The sequence below is a fragment of the Pimephales promelas genome, chromosome 15 (genome assembly GCF_988280905.1).
Source record: "Pimephales promelas chromosome 15, fPimPro1.hap1.1, whole genome shotgun sequence".
NCBI lineage: Eukaryota > Metazoa > Chordata > Actinopteri > Cypriniformes > Leuciscidae > Pimephales > Pimephales promelas.
The window spans coordinates 15,327,829-15,354,577 of record NC_142783.1 but is presented as its reverse complement, the minus strand read 5'-3'; the positions used below and the strand labels follow the sequence as shown (position 1 = coordinate 15,354,577).

The window sequence follows — 26,749 nt, the reverse complement described above, 5'->3', positions numbered from 1 at the left end:
ATTTTCGGGCGAAAAATTAAGTTTCTCCAATCTTCTCAAAACTCTGGATTATGATAGAGGGCTGTGAGACTTTGACCTGAGTGCAAAAATGGAGGCTCTAGACCCTTCCAGAGCTGAGATATCGAAATTCAAAATTTCGACCCGAAAAAAAAATGACAGTGTTACCCCTTTCGTTTTTTTTCATTTTCGGGCGAAAAATTAAGTTTCTCCAATCTTCTAAAACTCTGGATTATGATAGAGGGCTGTGAGACTTTGACCTGAGTGCAAAAATGGAGGCTCTAGACCCTTCCAGAGTTGAGATATCGAAATTCAAAATTTCGACCCGAAAAAAAAACGACAGTGTTACCCCTTTCGTTTTTTTTCATTTTCGGGTGAAAAATTAAGTTTCTCCAATCTTCTCAAAACTCTGGATTCTGATAGAGGGCAACGAAACTTTGACCTGAGTGCAAAAATGGAGGCTCTAGACCCTTCAAGAGCTGAGATATCGAAATTCAAAATTTCGACTCGAAAAAAAAACGACAGTGTTACCCCTTTCGGTTTTTTTCATTTTCGGGCGAAAAATTAAGTTTCTCCAATCTTCTCAAAACTCTGGATTATGATAGAGGGCCACGAAACTTTGACCTGAGTGCAAAAATGGAGGCTCTAGACCCTTCCAGAGCTGAGATATCAAAATTCAGAATTTCGACTCGAAAAAAAAAAACGACAGTGTTACCCCTTTCGTTTTTTTTTTCATTTTTGGGCTAAAAATTAAGTTTCTCCAATCTTCTCAAAACTCTGGATTATGATAGAGGGCTGTGAGACTTTGACCTGAGTGCAAAAATGGAGGCTCTAGACCCTTCCAGAGCTGAGATATCGAAATTCAAAATTTCGACCCGAAAAAAAAAACGACAGTGTTACCCCTTACGTTTTTTTTCATTTTCGGGCGAAAAATTAAGTTTCTCCAATCTTCCCAAAACTCTGGATTCTGATAGAGGGCCACGAAACTTTGACCTGAGTGCAAAAATGGAGGCTCTAGACCCTTCCAGAGCTGAGATATCGAAATTCAAAATTTCGGCCCGAAAAAAAAAACGACAGTGTTACCCCTTTCGTTTTTTTTCATTTTCGGGCGAAAAATTAAGTTTCTCCAATCTTCTCAAAACTCTGGATTATGATAGAGGGCTGTGAGACTTTGACCTGAGTGCAAAAATGGAGGCTCTAGACCCTTCCAGAGCTGAGATATCGAAATTCAAAATTTCGACCCGAAAAAAAAACGACAGTGTTACCCCTTTCGTTTTTTTTCATTTTCGGGTGAAAAATTAAGTTTCTCCAATCTTCTCAAAACTCTGGATTCTGATAGAGGGCAACGAAACTTTGACCTGAGTGCAAAAATGGAGGCTCTAGACCCTTCAAGAGCTGAGATATCGAAATTCAAAATTTCGACTCGAAAAAAAAACGACAGTGTTACCCCTTTCGGTTTTTTTCATTTTCGGGCGAAAAATTAAGTTTCTCCAATCTTCTCAAAACTCTGGATTATGATAGAGGGCCACGAAACTTTGACCTGAGTGCAAAAATGGAGGCTCTAGACCCTTCCAGAGCTGAGATATCAAAATTCAAAATTTCGACTCGAAAAAAAAAAACGACAGTGTTACCCCTTTCGTTTTTTTTTTCATTTTTGGGCTAAAAATTAAGTTTCTCCAATCTTCTCAAAACTCTGGATTATGATAGAGGGCTGTGAGACTTTGACCTGAGTGCAAAAATGGAGGCTCTAGACCCTTCCAGAGCTGAGATATCGAAATTCAAAATTTCGACCCGAAAAAAAAACGACAGTGTTACCCCTTACGTTTTTTTTCATTTTCGGGCGAAAAATTAAGTTTCTCCAATCTTCCCAAAACTCTGGATTCTGATAGAGGGCCACGAAACTTTGACCTGAGTGCAAAAATGGAGGCTCTAGACCCTTCCAGAGCTGAGATATCGAAATTCAAAATTTCGGCCCGAAAAAAAAAACGACAGTGTTACCCCTTTCGTTTTTTTTTCATTTTCGGGCGAAAAATTAAGTTTCTCCAATCTTCTCAAAACTCTGGATTATGATAGAGGGCTGTGAGACTTTGACCTGAGTGCAAAAATGGAGGCTCTAGACCCTTCCAGAGCTGAGATATCGAAATTCAAAATTTCGACCCGAAAAAAAAACGACAGTGTTACCTCTTTCGTTTTTTTTCATTTTCGGGCGAAAAATTAAGTTTCTCCAATCTTCTCAAAACTCTGGATTATGATAGAGGGCTGTGAGACTTTGACCTGAGTGCAAAAATGGAGGCTCTAGACCCTTCCAGAGCTGAGATATCGAAATTCAAAATTTCGACTCGAAAAAAAAAACGACAGTGTTACCCCTTTCGTTTTTTTTCATTTTCGGGCTAAAAATTAAGTTTCTCCAATCTTCTCAAAACTCTGGATTCTGATAGAGGGCCACGAAACTTTGACCTGAGTGCAAAAATGGAGGCTCTAGACCCTTCCAGAGCTGAGATATCGAAATTCAAAATTTCGACCCGAAAAAAAAACGACAGTGTTACCCCTTTCGTTTTTTTTTCATTTTCGGGCGAAAAATTAAGTTTCTCCAATCTTCTCAAAACTCTGGATTCTGATAGAGGGCCACGAAACTTTGACCTGAGTGCAAAAATGGAGGCTCTAGACCCTTCCAGAGCTGAGATATCGAAATTCAAAATTTCGACCCGAAAAAAAAAAATGACAGTGTTACCCCTTTCGTTTTTTTTTCATTTTCGGGCGAAAAATTAAGTTTCTCCAATCTTCTCAAAACTCTGAATTCTGATAGAGGGCCACGAAACTTTGACCTGAGTGCAAAAATGGAGGCTCTAGACCCTTCCAGAGCTGAGATATCGAAATTAAAAATTTCAACCTGAAAAAAAAAACGACAGTGTTACCCCTTTCGTTTTTTTTCGTTTTTGGGCGAAAAATTAAGTTTCTCCAATCTTATCAAAACTCTGGATTATGATAGAGGGCTGTGAGACTTTGACCTGAGTGCAAAAATGGAGGCTCTAGACCCTTCCAGAGCTGAGATATCGAAATTCAAAATTTCGACCCGAAAAAAAAACGACAGTGTTACCCCTTTTGTTTTTTTTCATTTTCGGGCGAAAAATTAAGTTTCTCCAATCTTATCAAAACTCTGGATTATGATAGAGGGCTGTGAGACTTTGACCTGAGTGCAAAAATGGAGGCTCTAGACCCTTCCAGAGCTGAGATATCGAAATTCAAAATTTCGACCCGAAAAAAAACCCGACAGTGTTACCCCTTTCGTTTTTTTTCATTTTCGGGCGAAAAATTAAGTTTCTCCAATCTTCTCAAAACTCTGGATTATGATAGAGGGCTGTGAGACTTTGACCTGAGTGCAAAAATGGAGGCTCTAGACCCTTCCAGAGCTGAGATATCGCAATTCAAAATTTCGACCCGAAAAAAAAAACGACAGTGTTACCCCTTTCGTTTTTTTTCATTTTCGGGCGAAAAATTAAGTTTCTCCAATCTTCTCAAAACTCTGGATTATGATAGAGGGCTGTGAGACTTTGACCTGAGTGCAAAAATGGAGGCTCTAGACCCTTCCAGAGCTGAGATATCGAAATTCAAAATTTCGACCCGAAAAAAAAACGACAGTGTTACCCCTTTCGTTTTTTTCATTTTCGGGCGAAAAATTAAGTTTCTCCAATCTTCCCAAAACTCTGGATTCTGATAGAGGGCCACGAAACTTTGACCTGAGTGCAAAAATGGAGGCTCTAGACCCTTCCAGAGCTGAGATATCGAAATTCAAAATTTCGACCCGAAAAAAAAACGACAGTGTTACCCCTTTCGGTTTTTTTCATTTTCGGGCGAAAAATTAAGTTTCTCCAATCTTCTCAAAACTCTGGATTATGATAGAGGGCTGTGAGACTTTGACCTGAGTGCAAAAATGGAGGCTCTAGACCCTTCCAGAGCTGAGATATCAAAATTCAAAATTTGAACCCGAAAAAAAAACGACAGTGTTACCCCTTTCGTTTTTTTTCATTTTCGGGCGAAAAATTAAGTTTCTCCAATCTTCTCAAAACTCTGGATTCTGATAGAGGGCCACGAAACTTTGACCTGAGTGCAAAAATGGAGGCTCTAGACCCTTCCAGAGCTGAGATATCGAAATTCAAAATTTCGACCCGAAAAAAAAACGACAGTGTTACCCCTTTCGTTTTTTTTCATTTTCGGGCGAAAAATTAAGTTTCTCCAATCTTCTCAAAACTCTGGATTCTGATAGAGGGCCACGAAACTTTGACCTGAGTGCAAAAATGGAGGCTCTAGACCCTTCCAGAGCTGAGATATCGAAATTCAAAATTTCGACCCGAAAAAAAAAACGACAGTGTTACCCCTTTCGTTTTTTTTCATTTTCGGGCGAAAAATTAAGTTTCTCCAATCTTCTCAAAACTCTGGATTCTGATAGAGGGCCACGAAACTTTGACCTGAGTGCAAAAATGGAGGCTCTAGACCCTTCCAGAGCTGAGATATCGAAATTCAAAATTTCGACTCGAAAAAAAAAAACGGCAGTGTTACCCCTTTCGTTTTTTTTCATTTTCGGGCGAAAAATTAAGTTTCTCCAATCTTCTCAAAACTCTGAATTCTGATAGAGGGCCACGAAACTTTGACCTGAGTGCAAAAATGGAGGCTCTAGACCCTTCCAGAGCTATATATCGAAATTCAAAATTTCAACCCTAAAAAAAAACGACAGTGTTACCCCTTTCGTTTTTTTTTCATTTTCGGGCGAAAAATTCAGTTTCTCCAATCTTCTCAAAACTCTGGATTACGATAGAGGGCTGTGAGACTTTGACCAGAGTGCAAAAATGGAGGCTCCAAACCCTTCCAGAGCTGAGATATAGAAATTCAAAATTTCGACTCGAAAAAAAAAAACGACAGTGTTACCCCTTTCGTTTTTTTTTCATTTTCAGGCGAAAAATTAAGTTTCTCCAATCTTCTCAAAACTCTGGATTCTGATAGAGGGCCACGAAACTTTGACCTGAGTGCAAAAATGGAGGCTCTAGACCCTTCCAGAGCTGAGATATCGAAATTGAAAATTTCGACCCGAAAAAAAAAAACGACAGTGTTACCCCTTTCGGTTTTTTTCATTTTCGGGCGAAAAATTAAGTTTCTCCAATCTTCTCAAAACTCTGGATTATGATAGAGGGCTGTGAGACTTTGACCTGAGTGCAAAAATGGAGGCTCTAGACCCTTCCAGAGCTGAGATATCAAAATTCAAAATTTGAACCCGAAAAAAAAACGACAGTGTTACCCCTTTCGTTTTTTTTCATTTTCGGGCGAAAAATTAAGTTTCTCCAATCTTCTCAAAACTCTGGATTCTGATAGAGGGCCACGAAACTTTGACCTGAGTGCAAAAATGGAGGCTCTAGACCCTTCCAGAGCTGAGATATCGAAATTCAAAATTTCGACCCGAAAAAAAAACGACAGTGTTACCCCTTTCGTTTTTTTTCATTTTCGGGCGAAAAATTAAGTTTCTCCAATCTTCTCAAAACTCTGGATTCTGATAGAGGGCCACGAAACTTTGACCTGAGTGCAAAAATGGAGGCTCTAGACCCTTCCAGAGCTGAGATATCGAAATTCAAAATTTCGACCCGAAAAAAAAAACGACAGTGTTACCCCTTTCGTTTTTTTTCATTTTCGGGCGAAAAATTAAGTTTCTCCAATCTTCTCAAAACTCTGGATTCTGATAGAGGGCCACGAAACTTTGACCTGAGTGCAAAAATGGAGGCTCTAGACCCTTCCAGAGCTGAGATATCGAAATTCAAAATTTCGACTCGAAAAAAAAAAAACGGCAGTGTTACCCCTTTCGTTTTTTTTCATTTTCGGGCGAAAAATTAAGTTTCTCCAATCTTCTCAAAACTCTGAATTCTGATAGAGGGCCACGAAACTTTGACCTGAGTGCAAAAATGGAGGCTCTAGACCCTTCCAGAGCTATATATCGAAATTCAAAATTTCAACCCTAAAAAAAAACGACAGTGTTACCCCTTTCGTTTTTTTTTCATTTTCGGGCGAAAAATTCAGTTTCTCCAATCTTCTCAAAACTCTGGATTACGATAGAGGGCTGTGAGACTTTGACCAGAGTGCAAAAATGGAGGCTCCAAACCCTTCCAGAGCTGAGATATAGAAATTCAAAATTTCGACTCGAAAAAAAAAACGACAGTGTTACCCCTTTCGTTTTTTTTTCATTTTCAGGCGAAAAATTAAGTTTCTCCAATCTTCTCAAAACTCTGGATTCTGATAGAGGGCCACGAAACTTTGACCTGAGTGCAAAAATGGAGGCTCTAGACCCTTCCAGAGCTGAGATATCGAAATTGAAAATTTCGACCCGAAAAAAAAAAACGACAGTGTTACCCCTTTCGTTTTTTTGCGTTTTCGGGCGAAAAATTAAGTTTCTCCAATCTTCTCAAAACTCTGGATTATGATAGAGGGCTGTGAGACTTTGACCTGAGTGCAAAAATGGAGGCTCTAGACCCTTCCAGGGCTGAGATATCGAAATTAAACATTTCGACCCGAAAAAAAAACGACAGTGTTACCCCTTTTGTTTTTTTTCCGTTTTCGGGCGAAAAATTAAGTTTCTCCAATCTTCTCAAAACTCTGGATTATGATAGAGGGCTGTGAGACTTTGACCTGAGTGCAAAAATGGAGGCTCTAGACCCTACCAGAGCTGAGATATCGAAATTAAACATTTCGACCCGAAAAAAAAAAACCGACAGTGTTACCCCTTTCGTTTTTTTTTTCATTTTCGGGCGAAAAATTAAGTTACTCCAATCTTCTCAAAACTCTGGATTATGATAGAGGGTTGTGAGACTTTGACCTGAGTGCAAAAATGGAGGCTCTAGACCCTTCCAGAGCTGAGATATCGAAATTCAAAATTTCGACCCGAAAAAAAACGACAGTGTTACCCCTTTCGTTTTTTTTTCATTTTCGGGCGAAAAATTAAGTTTCTCCAATCTTCTCAAAACTCTGGATTCTGATAGAGGGCCACGAAACTTTGACCTGAGTGCAAAAATGGAGGCTCTAGACCCTTCCAGAGCTGAGATATCGAAATTCAAAATTTCGACCCGAAAAAAAAAACGACAGTGTTACCCCTTTCGTTTTTTTTCATTTTCGGGTGAAAAATTAAGTTTCTCCAATCTTCTCAAAACTCTGGATTCTGATAGAGGGCCACGAAACTTTGACCTGAGTGCAAAAATGGAGGCTCTAGACCCTTCAAGAGCTGAGATATCGAAATTCAAAATTTCGACTCGAAAAAAAAAACGACAGTGTTACCCCTTTCGGTTTTTTTCATTTTCGGGCGAAAAATTAAGTTTCTCCAATCTTCTCAAAACTCTGGATTATGATAGAGGGCTGTGAGACTTTGACCTGAGTGCAAAAATGGAGGCTCTAGACCCTTCCAGAGCTGAGATATCGAAATTCAAAATTTCGACCCGAAAAAAAACGACAGTGTTACCCCTTTCGTTTTTTTCATTTTCGGGCGAAAAATTAAGTTTCTCCAATCTTCTCAAAACTCAGGATTCTGATAGAGGGCCACGAAACTTTGACCTGAGTGCAAAAATGGAGGCTCTAGACCCTTCCAGAGCTGAGATATCGAAATTCAAAATTTCGACCCGAAAAAAAAAAGACAGTGTTACCCCTTTCGTTTTTTTCTTTTCGGGCGAAAAATTAAGTTTCTCCAATCTTCTCAAAACTCTGGATTATGATAGAGGGCTGTGAGACTTTGACCTGAGTGCAAAAATGGAGGCTCTAGACCCGTCCAGAGCTGAGATATCGAAATTTAAAATTTCGTTCCGAAAAAAAAAACGACAGTGTTACCCCTTTCGTTTTTTTTAATTTTCGGGCGAAAAATTAAGTTTCTCCAATCTTCTCAAAACTCTGGATTATGATAGAGGGCTGTGAGACTTTGACCTGAGTGCAAAAATGGAGGCTCTAGACCCTTCCAGAGCTGAGATATCGAAATTCAAAATTTCGTTCCGAAAAAAAAAACGACAGTGTTACCCCTTTCGTTTTTTTCATTTTCGGGCGAAAAATTAAGTTTCTCCAATCTTCCCAAAACTCTGGATTCTGATAGAGGGTCACGAAACTTTGACCTGAGTGCAAAAATGGAGGCTCTAGACCCTTCCAGAGCTGAGATATCGAAATTCTAAATTTCGACCCGAAAAAAAAACGACAGTGTTACCCCTTCTGTTTTTTTTTCATTTTCGGGCGAAAAATTAAGTTTCTCCAATCTTCTCAAAACTCTGGATTCTGATAGAGGGCCACGAAACTTTGACCTGAGTGCAAAAATGGAGGCTCTAGACCCTTCCAGAGCTGAGATATCGAAATTCAAAATTTCGACTCGAAAAAAAAACGACAGTGTTACCCCTTTCGGTTTTTTTCATTTTCGGGCGAAAAATTAAGTTTCTCCAATCTTCTCAAAACTCTGGATTATGATAGAGGGCTGTGAGACTTTGACCTGAGTGCACAAATGGAGGCTCTAGACCCTTCCAGAGCTGAGATATCGAAATTCAAAATTTCGACCCGAAAAAAAAACGACAGTGTTACCCCTTTCGTTTTTTTTCATTTTCGGGCGAAAAATTAAGTTTCTCCAATCTTCCCAAAACTCTGGATTCTGATAGAGGGCCACGAAACTTTGACCTGAGTGCAAAAATGGAGGCTCTAGACCCTTCCAGAGCTGAGATATCGAAATTCAAAATTTCGACTCGAAAAAAAAAAACGACAGTGTTACCCCTTTCGTTTTTTTTTCATTTTCGGGCTAAAAATTAAGTTTCTCCAATCTTCTCAAAACTCTGGATTCTGATAGAGGGCCACGAAACTTTGACCTGAGTGCAAAAATGGAGGCTCTAGACCCTTCCAGAGCTGAGATATCGAAATTCAAAATTTCGACCCGAAAAAAAAACGACAGTGTTACCCCTTTCGTTTTTTTTCATTTTCGGGCGAAAAATTAAGTTTCTCCAATCTTCTCAAAACTCTGGATTCTGATAGAGGGCCACGAAACTTTGACCCGAGTGCAAAAATGGAGGCTCTAGACCCTTCCAGAGCTGAGATATCGAAATTCAAAATTTCGACCCGAAAAAAAAAACGACAGTGTTACCCCTTTCGTTTTTTTTTTCATTTTCGGGCGAAAAATTAAGTTTCTCCAATCTTCTCAAAACTCTGAATTCTGATAGAGGGCCACAAAACTTTGACCTGAGTGCAAAAATGGAGGCTCTAGACCCTTCCAGAGCTGAGATATCGAAATTAAAAATTTCGACCCGAAAAAAAAAACGACAGTGTTACTCCTTTCGTTTTTTTTTTCATTTTCGGGCGAAAAATTAAGTTTCTTCAATCTTCTCAAAACTCAGGATTCTGATAGAGGGCCACGAAACTTTGACCTGAGTGCAAAAATGGAGGCTCTAGACCCTTCCAGAGCTGAGATATCGAAATTCAAAATTTCGACCCGAAAAAAAAAGACAGTGTTACCCCTTTCGTTTTTTTTTTTCATTTTCGGGCGAAAAATTAAGTTTCTTCAATCTTCTCAAAACTCAGGATTCTGATAGAGGGCCACGAAACTTTGACCTGAGTGCAAAAATGGAGGCTCTAGACCCTTCCAGAGCTGAGATATCGAAATTCAAAATTTCGACCCGAAAAAAAAAGACAGTGTTACCCCTTTCGTTTTTTTCGTTTTCGGGCGAAAAATTAAGTTTCTCCAATCTTCTCAAAACTCTGGATTATGATAGAGGGCTGTGAGACTTTGACCTGAGTGCAAAAATGGAGGCTCTAGACCCTTCCAGAGCTGAGATATCGAAATTCAAAATTTCGACCCGAAAAAAAAAAACGACAGTGTTACCCCTTTCGTTTTTTTCATTTTCGGGCGAAAAATTAAGTTTCTCCAATCTTCTCAAAACTCTGGATTATGATAGAGGGCTGTGAGACTTTGACCTGAGTGCAAAAATGGAGGCTCTAGACCCTTCCAGAGCTGAGATGTCGAAATTCAAAATTTCGACCCGAAAAAAAAAAGACAGTGTTACCCCTTTCGTTTTTTTCATTTTCGGGCGAAAAATTAAGTTTCTCCAATCTTCTCAAAACTCTGGATTATGATAGAGGGCTGTGAGACTTTGACCTGAGTGCAAAAATGGAGGCTCTAGACCCTTCCAGAGCTGAGATATCGAAATTCAAAATTTCGACCTGAAAAAAAAAACGACAGTGTTACCCCTTTCGTTTTTTTCATTTTCGGGCGAAAAATTAAGTTTCTCCAATCTTCTCAAAACTCTGGATTATGATAGAGGGCTGTGAGACTTTTACCTGAGTGCAAAAATGGAGGCTCTAGACCCTTCCAGAGCTGAGATATCGAAATCCAAAATTTCGACCCGAAAAAAAAAAACTACAGTGTTACCCCTTTTGTTTTTTTCATTTTCGGGCGAAAAATTAAGTTTCTCCAATCTTCTGAAAACTCTGGATTCTGATAGAGGGCCACGAAACTTTGACCTGAGTGCAAAAATGGAGGCTCTAGACCCTTCCAGAGCTGAGCTATCGAAACTCAAAAATTCAACCAGAAAAAAAAAAAAAAAACAACAGTTGTACCCCTTTCGTTTTTTTTTTTTTCGGGTGAAAAATTTAGTTTCTCTAATTTTCTCAAGAGTCTGGATTCTGATAGAGGGCCATGAGACTTAGACCTGAGTGAAAAAAATGGAGGCTCTAGACCCTTCAAGAGCTGAGATATTGAGAGTTTTATAATGGCATAAATTCTACGTGAGATCTCAATATCTCAGCTCTGGAAGGGTCTAGAGCCTCCATTTTTGCACTCAGGTCTAAGTCGCATGGCCCTCTATCAGAATCCAGAGTTTCAAGAAGATCAGATAAACTCAAAATTTCGACCCCCCCCAAAAAAAACGACAGTGTTACCCCTGTCCTTTTTTTTGTGCGAAAAAATAAGTTTATCCAATCTTCTTGAAACTCTGGATTCTGATAGAGGGCCATGGGACTTAGACCTGAGTGCAAAAATGGAGGCTCTAGACCCTTCCAGAGTTTAGATATTGATATATTTATAATGGCATAAATGCTACGTTGTATCTCAATATCTCAGCTCTGGAAGGATCTAGAGCCTCCATTTTTGCACTCAGGTCTAAGTCCCATGGTCCTCTATCAGAATCCAGAGTTTCAAGAAGATTGGAGAAACTTATATTTTCGCACACAAAAAAAAAAACGACAGGGGTAACACTTTTGTTTTTTTTGTTTTTTTTGGGGGGGGGGGGGGGGGGAATTTGAGTTTCTCTGATCTTCTTGAAACTCTGGATTCTGATAGAGGGCCATGGGACTTAGACCTGAGTGCAAAAATGGAGGCTCTAGACCCTTCCAGAGTTTAGATATTGAGATATTTATAATGGCATAAATGCTACGTTGTATCTCAATATCTCAGCTCTGAAAGGGCTCCATTTTTGCACTCAGGTCCTATGGCCCTCTATCAGAATCCAGAGTTTCAAGAAGATCAGAGAAACTCAAAATTTCGACCCCCCCCCCCCCCCCCCCCCCAAAAAAAAAAAAAAGAAAAAAACGACACTGTCGTTTTTTTTTTTTTTGGGTCGAAATTTTGAGTTTCTCTGATCTTCTTGAAACTCTGGATTCTGATAGAGGACCATGGAACTTATATCTAGAGCCTCCATTTTTGCACTCAGGTCTATCAACTCGGTCACACTAAATGCGTCTCGCACGCAGTGCGTTCATAGTGTAGAGAATCGAGGCGAATCAAACACAACTTAATAAAATTAATCTCTCATGGGATTCATTCACATGGCTTCAACACTCCAAAAGTTCTGGAGCCCACATTCCAGAGTCACGAAACGGTTCCATGCTGTCTGCAGATAAGGACTTTTATTGCCCCACAGGCCCAAGAGATAGGCACTAAACAGGACGAACGTGTCAATATGTTAATGTTTTACTAAGACAAATCGGCTCCAAAATGGTGGAACGAGAGGCTCACAACAAAGACCCCTTTGATCCCCTGACAGAGACGTTCCACAGAACACCTTTCTTCGTCCCCTACGAGTTGAACCCTCAGTAACCTTACGGTTGAGATCGGAGATCTCCCACATAAAATCAAACTCACTTCAGAACCATTTTCAATGGACCTCTGCCCAAGCATCTAATCCTATGTTTGCTAATGTCCATACAATATATGTGTTTGATAATGCTTAGATCACATATTAATCATGTAAATGATGTTACTTATTAACTCTTGTAATTGTTATACAACCATTAGAAGTGTGAATGCCTCGTTTACTCTTAAGAGAACTGTATTCTCGTAATTCAAAAGATGGCTTGATGGAAATCTGCGTAAAAGGTTTTGTTTTATGATTATAATAATCATAAGGTTTAAACTATGGTCTTTTGTCTCTCTGCTAAGTGCTGGAGACCAGCTCACAGACCATGCATAAATTATGATAAGCAAGAAGTAGATCCACCTCCTAACCTCATGCCATTATTTCATTGGCCAGAAGTTTCTAGGAGGTTGGACTAGAGTTTAAGTTATAGATCCAAACAAAGGAACAAGACCTCATGTTCAGTCTCATGTTAATGTTCGGTTCCTGTTAGATTTTTGTTCGTGTTTCCAGTTCGTAACTGTTAAGTTCGTGCCTCTCTCTAAAACAGCAAGAGAGTGTTCTGTTCGTGCTTATCTCTGAAACAAAGAGCGTGTTTGCATGCTTCTACATTGACTAGACCAAATTCGACCAGCAGACAAATAACCCATCAAGATCACGGTTACAATTCAGCTCATTCAAGCCATTCAGCTCATTCAAGCCATCCAACTCGCCTTACTTTCATTTCTTCCCTTTATTGTCTTTTTCGTAAGAGTCTCGTTTCAAAGTTAAGCTGCAAAGCTTCGTTTCAAACGGCTCTCCGCAACGCGCTTCGAAGCATAAGGACTCTCATTTGCCTGCCAACCACACGTGATCGGCAGCTCCAAAAATCCCTCCAGGCCCTTCAAAGACGTCCCGCCACGAGGACCTGGGGAACCGCCCTTCCATGCAACGCAACAAAGGAATCCCCAAAGCCACGCAAAGACACAAGCAAGTACTCCAGACTCTTAGCTGAACTGGTGCTTTAATGTAAATTGAATAACCTCTCTAAGAAACGAAGGTTCAAATTAATGCTTGGTGGTCCTTTCAGGTCATGTCTTACGTGCATATAAAAAGTTGAAACTTTCTCTCACTCTTTCCAACTCACTCTTTCCCTTTCGCGACTGTATGAATGTGTGTGTGTGTGTGCGTGATTATGTTTAGACCTTAGTTGTGTTTAGAATAGCTAATAAAGGCTTCCATATATTTGAAAAGATAATTGCCTTGTGTTGTGTTTGCACATTTAATGTCTTGTACTGTTCGATCTAAAGTTACCTTGCTAAGACATAGTGTTTCACTATAGATTTGGTATTTATATCCTTGCAAATTACGGCCCGTTCAAATGAACTCCAAACGAGTCATTTGCTCGATTCAGTGATTCGGTTTCATAGATTCATTGCAAATCAATGAATCATTTCCCTTTGAGCTAAATTGGCCTTCGGCCCCCTTTAATACATTTTATGTATATTATTATATGTTGCATTTGCTACAATAGTGCAATTTATACACGAAAATTAGTTTTTACATGCATAGGAAACGCACCGTGTGTAATATACGTTTGGTTAGGATTATGGCAAGCCAAGAGGTTCAGAATTACACCATAAATTAATCACGTTTACTGCCATAGTTATTAACATATAGTAAGGATAAGCATGATGTGTATATTGCCTTATTGCAAGCTTGTTTCAGAAATGGTGACATTTTTTTCCCATCATTATAGGAGTATTAGGTTGAATGAGTTAGAATTAAATGTTTTATTAATCATTAGAAAATAGACATTAAGAAAATTAAATGCAAGTACTTTTACTTTTAATACTTAAAGTACATTTAAAATCAGGTACGTTTTACTTTTTTACTTAAGTATGGTTGTCATTGTGTTACTTCTACTTTTACTAAAGTAAATATTTATCTGGTTATTTGTACTTTTACTTAAGTACTGAGATTCAGTACTTCCTCCACCACTGCCAGTATGTGCCTGCTATCCCAGACCACAACATAGTATTGGTCCAGATCTGGCCCACATCTGGTACATGTGGAATCCACAAAACATACTGTTTTTCACCAACTATATGGAAGGCGTAGTAGGCATATTTGAACACAGTTTTTAGTGTGTACTAGAACATTTTGAAAAACACAGGAACATGCTAGAGTCGTTCAAATCTATCCGAATTAATGTAGACGTATAACCATCAATTTAGCACACAATTTGGAAATGTGCATGGTGAGTAAAATATCAACCTTTTGTTGTAGGAGAGTCGCAGTCTGCTTTGTGACCTTCTGAATAGAGAGCTCAAGATTTTTCTTTTGATTTTCCAACTCTGGTAAAGGGACAAACACAAAATCTTAACAAAAACATCTTTAAGTTAACCTACAAGTGCCATTCAATTTGACCAAACATTAACTTACTGTGCTATGTTAATCTCTATTCTTTCTCATTTTAATATTTTGCAATTATAGACCAAAACAGCAACATATTGTCGACCTAGATCCGGGCCACATCCGGTACATGTGGATTCAACGCCTACCACATATGGGTCGGATCTGGGCCGGCACTATGTTGCTGTTTGGGGAATGACCCAGTATTGTAAATAATATCTCATAAAGAAACACAACACAAGCTGAGAAACATCAGGTGGCTGGTTCATGACTCCATAGTTCAGTGAAGTGTTGAGCTACATGAGAAGAACAGTAATGAAGCCTGTACCTGTTATATAGTTCTTTAAAGTCTGATGTTTCAGGTGGTCAATGTCTAACTGAGACTCCACTGCCTCTAAATCCGACACCTTGACCTTGAGCTCCTGTTCTTTCTCCATATGAGCTCGAGCGATTGGTTCTGCATCCCTCTTTTGAATCACAACAAGACATACATTTTTAGTTTGCAGATATCGTTATGCACGCTTAGCTAAACCACATCCATCTTATAATAAGTATACAAATATGAAATATGGATTTTCTCTTGTACAGTAAGCTGTAGAATTTCAGTCTGGTAGTTCATTTCCAGTTGTTTTCCCTTTTCCTCAGTGTTGGACATCTCTTCTGTAAGATCCTCTATCACGGAATTCAATAATATATGGTCTTGGAGTTCCTTTTCCTGCAAAAACAACAGCATGTTTAGATGCAACGATGTCTGTTTGTATTGCCACCACTACTGATTAGTGATTCTGCCAGACCTCCTCGAGAAGCTCTCCATATCTCATCTCTGTTTGTTCGATGGATGCGTTCATCTTCCTTACATACTCCTTGTGTTCCTCTTTTAGATTTTTGAGAGATTGACTTATTTTCTCTCTTTCAGCTTCAATTTCTGCCCTGGGTACAAATATGTTAATGTCATAATAATGACCATTACCCCACCATTGATGGATTTTCAGGCAATACATGCTTTCACTGGTATTATATTAGACATCTTCTAAAAGAGTACATAATCTCCGGATCAAAACACAGACGAAGAAGAAGCCTGTTTTGTAGTCTTTGACAAAAACACTACAAAACTTTTTTTTTACTTTCCCAAAATGTTTTTATGGAAATTATGGAACTTTTTCTTTTGTTTAGAAGCAGAGACTCCTTTTATTTCTTTTTATGTTCAGCTGTCTAATAACATTTAACTACATTTGCAGATCATATTAAACGTTTTATAAATGTAAATTTATTTAACCACGTATTGAACATGAATTAGACCATTTGAAATGATATTTTTAATTACTTGTTAATTGAACTTTCTCATACATTGAAAACAGTATTGCAGCATTGTGGTCTTTTATTCATCCTGGTTAAAATACCTAAATATTCTTAAGATCAAGTGACATGAGAAGCAAAATAAGAATGCAGAAATTAATTTATAAACCCTAGATAATTGGAGAAAAAAACACCATTGCCGATTGCATAATAAAGAGAAGCCCTGCTTCTTCTATTCAGAGAATATATCAAGATTCTCTTTAATATGCAATTAACAAATTTACCTAGGGTTTCTCAAGTATGTTTTTCACATAAGTCTTCCATAGAATATAGATATCATAAGTATGTAAGAAGATTAATGGACATGTTAGACAGACCTGATCATGTTCTGTTCGGCCAATTGACCTTTCTGTTCCTCAAGAGTTTTTCTGAACATATCTGCATTGATTCTGAGAGACAACCATTAAAATAAAGGTATGAAACAATTTAGTTGTAATGTAGTAAGACAAAACTATATATATAAAAAAAGACAGGGCCATACATGTTAGCATCATGAAGCTGTATCATATCTTCTTTCATGTTTTTAATTTCAAATCTACATCTGGCAATGGATATAATGTCTTCATCATGTCTAAGTTTATTCTCCTCTAACCTGGAACAAAACAATCATTTCAAGTTAGTCATCAGGATGAAGCAAAAAAGAACGAGTACTAAAGAAACAAATGTAGGCCTACCGTTTGGACAGACTGTGTTTTTCAGCAATCATGTCATCTTCCCTTTTCCTCTGAGTGCTGAAGATGTCTGACAGTTTAGCGTGGCGCTCTGATAGAGCAATTTTCACTTTCTGTTCCTCCTTGATCTCATTTTCAATCTGAGGAAAAATCACAGTCTCAGACTTCACCCTGCTCTTTACAGATGGCTTAGATGGACAATCCAAGTCACCCCAAAATCAAATGAATTGAAGATCTATTATATTAAATATTCTATCAAAATAATATATGTAGTAGTAATACATGCAAAAACATTTTGTATTAAAATAATATATCATTAAAAAAATAAAAAAATTTATATCATATTTTTGTTTGATAATCAAGCACCCCACCACTAAAGTATCAGTTTTATTACTCTAAAATTCAGTATACACCTTATTGATGATGTATGTGTTTTCTTTATAATGGTTTACCATGGAAAAAAGCTTAACGGGAAACTGTGTTGCCGTGATCTGCTTACCTGTAGCCTATGCTTCATCAATAAGGTGTATATTGTAATTGGTCTTTTAATATCACTGTTTTACTACATTATAGCCTACTTAGTACAAACCTGGTGACTGGCAGGCAATGAAGGAAAGCTTTGTTTTGCCCTCCTTTTTTTTATTAAGCAAGTTTCATTTATAATGTTTGCACCTTTTACCAAATATAACATTTCGCACAGGTAGTTTTTTTGTTTTTGTTTCAGGGACTGATTTACTACAACCCGGTATCTCGACAAGACGTGAAATAATCATGTTGGTCCACTTTGGAAAATGTGTAGATGTCACGGTTTAACTCCCTCAAACGTGAAACTTACACGTTTGCGTTTTTGCGTTAACACCAGTGGAGAGATACCCGGATGTTGACCTATTCTCACGCAATCGCCTCTGCCATAACGACCTATTGGTATTCATTAAACTTAAATTAAATTTAAGCAAATTTATGCAAAACCAAACACAGCAACATTTTTCTTTTTTGGAATTAAAAGTATAACATTACAAATGCAGCGAACACATAATGTCTCCTAATATGTAGGCTAAGCACTAAGGCGCTAACCTATGGCACTGAAGTTACACGAGTTTCTTCCCTTTGCTAAGCAACAGAGCTAGGTCGAAGTATATTTAAAAGGTTATGGTTAACACGGTTAACGTGGTTTAACGTCGATGTACGTTGTTTTATCGTACCTTTTGCTTAAACGAGGAGCTGGGGACGCCTAATTTTACTCATTAGGCTACTTCATTAAAAACGTGACATTTAGACGTTTTTTTCCGGCGTGGATCAAGGCAAATTAATCCTTTTCACCTTGAAACCTACGGCACTGAAGTACACGAGTTTCTTCCCGTTGCTAAGCAACGGAACTAGGTTGAGTATTTAAAAGGTTATGGTTAACACGGTTAACGTGGTTTGACGTCGATGTAATACGTTGTTGTCGCGTACATTTTGCTTAAACGAGGAGCTGGGGGACGCCTAATTTTACTCATTAGGCTACTTCATTAAAAACGTGAAATTTAGACGTTTTTTTTCGGCGTGGATCAAGGCAAATGAATCCTTTTCACCTTGAAAATAATAAATGTTTTTTGCACTTTAAATAACAGAACATTTCTCAGTGATCGTCAATAAAACAAAATTCCATTTTTCTCGGTTTAATGAAAACCAATAATAGGTCGTTATGGCGATTGAGGCGATTGCGTGTAGAATAGGTCAACATCAGGGTATGGAACGTGTTAACGCAAACGTGTAAGTTTCACGTTGAGGGGGTTAAACCGTGACATCTACACGTTTTCCAAAGTGGACCAACGTGATTATTTCACGTCTTGTTGTCGTGATCGTGTTGTTTACTAACAACTTGCGCCAGCGCAAACCCTCTTTTGGCATTAATAAACTAAAAACGGATACTAAAAACGCGCAGTGAAAAATTAGCGCTAAAAGGCGTGGACAGTTATTTTTTTTGTGGCTGGCCATATTGCATATCATGCATTTGAAGGAGTTTCCCTTTCAGATGCCACATTTATGTGAGGACAGTGTTTAAAGTTTGCGCTAGTCAATTTACTGGTATTTGACATACATGATACATTTCACAATTTAATTGTTTTTAATGTTTTTTTTTTCACCTAATATTTATATTTTATTCAAGCTTTATTTGAATTAAAGAAAGTTTTCGTTATAGTTCAAAACTGTACACCGACAGCCTCTTGCATAACCAGTGTCACCATAAACCGTTGCAAGTTAGGTAGGTAGATAAATGGATAGACAGATGGGTGTTGGAGCCCGATCTCATGAAAGTTCGTATATAGCACGGATGTCATTTCTCGTGGCATTTATACGCCAAAAACAGTTTTTGCATGCATATGGTAGCCTAAGCGTTTTCTCGTGCATATGACACGCACTTTTTGCCGTATAATACGCACGAACTCCCCACCCCCCTCGCCCCTAAACCTACCCCAGGGTTTTTTAGTGCATAGCATAAGCGCGCAAAAACCATGTTTGGCGTATAAATGCCACGAGAAATGACATTGGTGGTATATATACGCATCTTCATGAGACTGTGTTGGATGTTCATATATCCAGACCAGGCACACACCTTGACTACTTGAACTATATAACATCTAAGGGCAGTCCAGCACTCAGCTGTATTAAAGGTCATCTAGGCACATTGTGTCTTTGAAGAAAAGCATTATAAAAAGCTCAATGTGACGGCTGCTCAGCGGGACCTGCCAGAGGCAGAAAATCAATGCTTCAGATCTGACATCTAAAGACTGAGATTTGAGGGTTTTGATCCCTTTACAAAAAGAGTGCATTAAACATGGAGCAGCCATTTGTTTATTGTCACGAGTTTTACAAAGATGTCTGCCTCTACTTACCTCTAACATCTGTTCTTGAATGGCCTGAACTTTCTGTTCAAATGCTGCTGCCGATTCAAGCAGTTCTCGTTCATAAAACTCCCTGTTGATTATTAATAACAAAGCTGATTTCTGTTGACCATAGGTGAAGAAAACATAAAGAGAACTGTTTTGCAGTGTGTTACTTTTGTCGATCAAGTTCTTCTGTCTTACTGCTCTCCTCATGAAGCCAATCTTTGGACTTTATTTTAGATGCATTCAGTCCAGCGATGTTTTTCTCCAACTGGGAGATATGCTGAAACCAGATGAATGCCATACAAATCATCTCATACCAACATTATTGTATTGGCATTTTACAACGTGTATATTCTTACGTTTTCACACTGTGTGACTGTCTCCTCCTTGTCTTGTAGCTCTGATGTAATGATAACCATTTCCATGCGTGTTTCTGCATAGATTTTTCTTTGTTCTTTAATCTTAAGAGCAGTTTCCTCTATCTAAACAGGGAAAATATTAATTAAATCCCAGCTTTTGAGTGAAAATCTATCCTGTTTGAAAAAATAGGCTCAGTCTACCTCCTTTTCTATAGTGTGTTTGCTTTCAGCAAATGTTTTCCTCTTCTGAATCATGTTTTCTTTTAGGTCCCGTTGGGCTATTTCCACCTGGACAATTTCGTCCTTCAATGACTGGATCTCATTCTGTTTTTCCGTAAGCAGTATCTTTGTACCAGCTTTTTTTGACAGCTGCTGATTCATCTGATCAACAGCTTCTCCATAGTTTCCTTTAATGTTTTCTCTCTCCCGACTGAAATGAAATGACAAGAGAAAATGTGAAGGCCAAGAATGGGAACCCATATTCAGAATTTGTTCTCTGCATTTAACCCATTCAAGTTAGCAAACATGCATTTTATCATTTGTGAGCTATAATGCTAAAGTGTGTCATTTCTATGGCACCAAACAGAACTGCAAAAATAAGGACTAATTTCCTCAAATGCTCATCATTGGTCAGAGAAAAAAGATAGCCCGGCCTTTGAAAGCCCTTAGGTGTGTTTGACTTGATATGGAACAAAGTTTGGGAGAAGCACCTTCAGATAACAGGAGCTTATCCAGTCATCTCAATTAACATCGCGCTGCTCTGTGTATTTGACAAATATTACATCTTATCCACTTTCTCAACAGTTTTTCGCTTTGCTTTTCTGATACAGTATACGCAAACATTGCGTGAGCACCACTTTCCGACTGTCCGACTTTATGTCTCCGCTTTCAATTCCTCCCCGACTGCAAGTGGTCGATTACATGCAGTCAGCTGACGTCGAAGACACCTATTTCTTTTACAAGAAAGTTAATGTTGAAAGAAATGTACACATGCACTTAAAAATAATGGCCTAGCTTAAAAATAAAACACATGCACAAATAATAGCCTAATGGAAACTACATTTCCCATGATCCCTGTCAACATGTTTGAAGACTCACTGCAGAACAGCATTTTCTTGTTCAAAGATTTGTTGCTTCTCCTCCATGGATTGTATGTCATCTACTACAGATTTCAGCTCAGACTGAAGTTGATTCAACACTGCAGCATTGTCTTCTCTAGCTGCAGCTACACAAGCTTCAAAAACATCAACAACAAACATCTTTAGGAAGTTACAGTTTCCCATTAACCATGAGTTGTGGCCACATCATTTAGACTTTTATTTCATGGATTTAACAGGTTTCCAAAGCTTTGTGGATGAACTCACCTGATATTTCGTTTTTGATTTCATCCTGTAGGTTAATTTTTTTATGTCGAAGCTTGCTTGTCTCAATGGTTTCAACCTCAAGTTTCTCACGTGCTGTTTTTCTAGATGATTCCTAAATAAGATTGCCACCATCATATGAACACATTGATCATTCCTGTAATGCAGTAGGCCTACCTGAATTTGGTAATGTTTAACTTTAATAGGATGGAAAATTATTCTTTCTCTATCATTTTGATTAGAGAAAGGAAAATAAGAAGAAACACTCGGAATATGAATACATTTACCAATTTTTCATGTTAGAAAGTATGATGGCACTTAAAATAGCCAAACTCAAACTATCATGAGATTATTTGAATTCACCATGTTGAATTCATTTTGACAAAAGAAAACATCTGTTATGAAATCCATCTCTAAAAATTGTGAAATTGATCATGTATAGCCAACTATTTTAAGAAAATTATTAGGGCATTAAAATGTGACGTAGCCTACTGCAAAACAGAAATGACAAATCGGACATAATTAAATATATACTTAATACCAGCTCTTTAATGGCTTCAGCTGTCTCTCTCAGATGGTGACTTGCTTCTTGACTAAAATAAACCCCTTCTTCCCTCAGTCGTGTATCTGTAAGGTGTAAATTAATCTACATTATTTCACTGAACAATTAAAACTCGATTCTTAATATGTATTATAAAGACATAACGTAGCCTAATTGGTGTGATTGAAGCGATGCTAGTAGGCTGTTTTGCCACTAACGTTAGTTGGCGTATGAATTTGTGTGCGTGAAATACGTTTTTTTCCGCTTAAAAAGACAATTTCTTACCTAACTCGGCCAAATGTTCTAAGGCAATCCTTACAGCTGGGAAATCCGGTACCAAACAAGCCGCCATATTATTAACTATTATTTTATTTTTAAACGGGAAAAGGACGACAAGCGATTGGCATAAGAGTCGAAAACAGCAGTTTGACTCGCAGTTCATCTGTGTATTTTGTGTGTTGTGTGTAGCCTGCAACACACGTCGGCATGACGACCGTCACTCACAGTGCACCCCAGTGTGTGATCTGCATTTTCCTCAAGTTACAAAATTGCAGCTTTGATCGGAGTAGGCCTATGTAGAAAGATTATGAAGTAAACAGATCTCAAAGTCGGTTTGTTCTACATGAAATCAAATCTCTTTACAATTCCTTATTTATTTATTTGAAGGAATATGTTCAGTTTGTAGGCTATACTATTTCAAGAAAGATCATATATCTGTGGCTAACGTTACTTTTTTATTTAGTTATTTTTAATTATTAATTATATAATTAATAATATATATTATATAGTTATTATTATACTATATATATTATATGAATTAATAATATATATTGTATAATTATTATAATTAATAATAATTAATTATATTATTAATTATTTTTCGGATTTTGGAAGATGTGTGATAACAGTTGAAATTATTGTCGTAAAGGCAAGAGCAACACACCGCAAATCCAAATGTAGACTGTCCCTCCATCACTTAGCAGCAGCAGTGCCGCGTCAGACACGCTTCTGGTGTGCAATAGTCTCAGCCTCAGACGTCACGCCCACGGAACGTAGGCTAAACGTCTGATGCATATGGTACACTTAACTGGAAACACTTCAGGAATGTCGAAGTCGTCACCTGATTGGTTGAATTTTATCGGATTTCCGGGTGTCGCGTTTATTTTCTGTCCGCCGGGAAACAAAGCGCAGATGTGGGATTGCGGAAGAAAAACTGTTGTGTTTATGAGTGACAATCATAGACAGTAAAAGGTGACAATGAGTATTTATCAAGATCAGCTAAACGTAGTTGTATGTCCCCTCCTATCTATTATGGACGATCAAGTGAAGTACCTAATTGCGAAGGGGATATCAGCCGTGTTTGTGGGCAAACAGGTCTACGCTGACATCGCAGCTGGCCGATTCAGTATTCATATATAGGGCGCACTGGATTATAAGGCACATAAGATACTGCAGAGTCAAACGTTTGACTGGGTTTGCGTTATGCATCCACTAGATGTGCTAAACTAAAGGCTAAAGGGAATAGCGAGTACGCGGCGCCGGAGGTTAGGCGTTTATTTAGTAGGCGTGAGCGCGCTGTGGCGGGGACGTAACTTACATTCGCAGCCTGACTCATGTGAGTATTCAATGTGCGGCGTTGACAAAGCGGGCATTAGATGGACATGAGCGCGAGTTCGTGGGCGAATTTAATAGCGCGGAGCGTTGTTAACGAATTGATCCATAAGGCAGGCACTCCAGTAACTGCTGCTGACTGACTTGTTGCACGCCGATCTGTTGTTGTGGGGACATTTCCACGCCCTGAAACATGACGCTGAACGAAACGAACTGTAATTGGTTGTTTGACATGTCAGTCAAATGGCCTTATGAGCGGGCCTTGGCCAAAGAAAGCTGTCTGAAGGTCTGGCTACGCGAGGTGTGCAAAGACTCAGAAAACGTGATGCAGCCGCCACGCAGCTGACACGCTACAGAAATGCCACGCTCACGCCACGCATTCAGTGCGTCTCCGGCCTTACAGTTCACACAGAACATGTTTTTTTTTACCATTGTTTTTCAACGTAAATACCAGGCGCGTTATTGGGGATTGCCCCACTGAAAACTGGTGGACTATGCTATTGACCGCTGCAGAACTCTGGTAAAGGAGTTGGAGTCATCAGAGAGAGTTCAAGTGTTTAATGCACAAGAGTGACCATACTGGTACATGGTAGTTTCTGAAATAAATAACATAACAGAAATAAATATTCACTCACTGAATTATTCAACAACTTAAGATATTACAAACTCAAATATAAACATCTCTGTAAAGTGCACAGATACATGAAATATATTATAAATCAAGAAATATAGGTCTATTAATATGAATCTACAATAAACTGCATAATGCAATTAAATGCAAAACACCGAATGTAAGTTATAGAAATTGAAGGTCTTCATTAGCACTGGCAGTACTAAATGACAGAGAAAATCATTTCAAAGTATTAATTAGTAAATATGAACAAACCGAGCCGCAATGCTAGCGGGATAATCTGCTCGTTAAGCAGGATCAAATTACCGTTAGAAAGATCGCTAAACATAATAAACATTATCTAAATCAGCACAGATCGTCACATTGTATTTCAACTGCAATATAAACAATATACATCGAAGGAAACTTACTTTGTCATAAACTTTCTCTTGCACATGAACGCGTGCACGATATGATCGCTCAACTCGGGTGGCTTAGTGAATAGGCGTTCAACGCAACTTAAAACGTCACCCACGTAACCAGCTCAATTTCTAAAGGGAGAGAATTCGCAACAGCCGACCCCCACAATTGATCAGCAATTGGGTAATCAAGAGAATTCTCTAACTGTCTGGGGTGTTACCTTCTAGAGCAGGCAACTGTATCAAGCGTGCAACTGGTCTAATGTAAGCTTTACCGTCAATGACAACTTCAACAGTTCGCACACATCCATCACTGCTGGGCAATGTCTTCCGAACTCTGCCTATGGGCCACTGAGCTCTAGGGAGTTGCGGATCCACAATCAGTACAACAGAGTCGACCTCCAGGTTTTCGGAAGCTTTATGCCACTTCTGCCTTGTCTGAAGTGTAGGCAAGTAGTTTTTGGTGAACTGTATCCAGAATTGATCCGCCATGTGTTGACAGTGACGCCACCTCCGCCGCCCCATGTCTCCTGGAGCATACGCCACCTGAGGGAGAGAAGCATCCCGCCGCCCCATAAGGAGAAGGTTTGGTGTAATCGGATCGATGTCGGCAACATCTGTCGAGGCATATCCCAGAGGTTTCGAATTGAGAATCCCCTCCACTTCCACTAGGATTGTGGACAGAACATCCTCTGTGACTGCTTGGTTCCCCATGGCTACCTGGAGAGCATTTTTTATAGAGCGGACCTCGCGCTCCCATATTCCGCCAAAATGAGGAGCGCTGGGCGGGTTAAGCTTAAAGTCAATTTGGTGGTCTGCAAGACGGATTTGGAGTTCTGACTCCATACTGCAGAAGGCTTCCCGTAGCTCTCTTTCTGCCCCGCGGAAGTTGGTGCCACAATCAGAATGGATCTCGCGAGGTTGTCCTCTTCTGGCAATGAGCCTGCGGAGTGCAAGAAGGAAGGCATCGACATCCATCGAATTAAGAAGCTCGATGTGAACTGCCCTGGTTGTGAGGCATTTGAAGATCAGGCCCCAGCGTTTCTCATTTCTCCTTCCTATCTTGACCAGGTACGGGCCAAAGCAGTCAACACCCGTTGAATAAAAGGGTGGGCAGAGTAGACGGAGGCATTCTGGTGGCAAATCTGCCATTTGAGGTACCTTTGGCTGCGCTCTCCAGCGCTGACAGGGCTGACAATGGAGTTGATGGTGCTTGATAGCCTGGCGTCCTCTGAGAACCCAATACTGCCTACGTATCTCAGCATAGACTCTCTCAGCTCCCGGATGTAACAGACGCTCGTCAAATTCTTGAATAAGGAGCTTTGTTACCGCGTGTCTTGGGTCCAGAACAATGGGATGAATTTGTTCTGGGTCTGAGTTTGCAAGCCTTCTTAGACGGCCCCCGACTCGTATCATGTTGGTCAGGGGGTCCCACTCTGGAGCGAGGTTAACTAATCGACTGTGTGCAGGAATACATTTCTTTGCTTTAAGGGCAGCTACCTCTTCCGGGAAGCTCTGAGCCTGACATGCCCTCAACAAGACAGCTTCCGCCTCTCTGTTAGTCATTATTTCACTGTTTGATGTGGCCGCCCCTTGACAGGCTTGTAGAGTTGCCCTTACTAACTCTCGCCAGGTCTTGAACTGTGTAACATCGGGGAGGTTGGACTCCATTCCAACTGCCATAACAGAGTAGCACATTAGGCCTTTCAATTCAGAAACTACTTCTGACGGTGCAACTTCAGGTCTTTTGGGCCAGTGCTCTGGGCTTTGTTTCAAGAATGGAGGCCCTTGACTCCACCGACTGGGCTCGGACAAACTTTGAAGGGTTTTGCCTCTCGTTATGTCGTCAGCTGGATTATCCTGCGTGTTAACATACCTCCAAGAGCTGTAGTCTGTCAATTCTTGGATCTCGGTGACTCTTGTCCCAACGAACACCTTGTACTGGCAAGAGTCTGACTGAATCCACTCTAGCACGGTCATGGAGTCTGTCCACAGAATTGTCTGACTGATGGAGAGTGTCAGCTCATCCCTCACCAGTTTGGCCAGCTGAGCTCCAGCTAAGGCAGCGCAAAGCTCCAGGCGGGGTATAGACTGCTGCCTCTTAGGAGCAACCCGTGATCTGGCCATTACAAAGGAAACATGAATGTCACCGCTGGTTTCAACGGCCAAATATGCCACTGCTCCGTACGCTCTTTCAGAGGCGTCGCAGAACACATGAAGGGAGCTGTGCTGTTCTGCTGCAGTTGTGGAGGCTGGCGTGTAACAGCGAGGAATGGAAACTGTAGAGGGTTGTTTAAGCTCGCTATCCCAGTCAGTCCAGGTGGCCTTAAGGTTTGGCGGTAGATCGGGGTCATCCCAGTCTCTCTTTTTAGCCCACAACTGTTGGATGATCACCTTTGCTCTGGTGGTGAATGGCAATATGAACCCCAGTGGATCATATTGGG

At 39.5% G+C, this 26,749-nt stretch overlaps 1 protein-coding gene across 1 annotated transcript; it reads right to left on the bottom strand.

Moving 5' to 3' along the window:
• Positions 1–14,207: 14,207 nt before the first annotated feature.
• LOC120475306 (uncharacterized) lies at positions 14,208–20,184 on the bottom strand. The gene is made up of 11 exons (XM_039666001.2): positions 19,965–20,184; positions 19,764–19,886; positions 19,575–19,684; positions 19,411–19,492; positions 16,535–16,671; positions 16,342–16,452; positions 16,178–16,249; positions 15,299–15,434; positions 15,091–15,219; positions 14,833–14,971; positions 14,208–14,446 (listed from the first exon to the last, which is right to left on the bottom strand). The coding sequence occupies exons 1-11, from the start codon at positions 20,142–20,144 to the stop codon at positions 14,298–14,300; spliced, it is 1,368 nt and encodes a 455-aa protein (XP_039521935.2). The 5' UTR covers positions 20,145–20,184; the 3' UTR covers positions 14,208–14,297.
• Between the last annotated feature and the right edge of the window lie 6,565 nt (positions 20,185–26,749).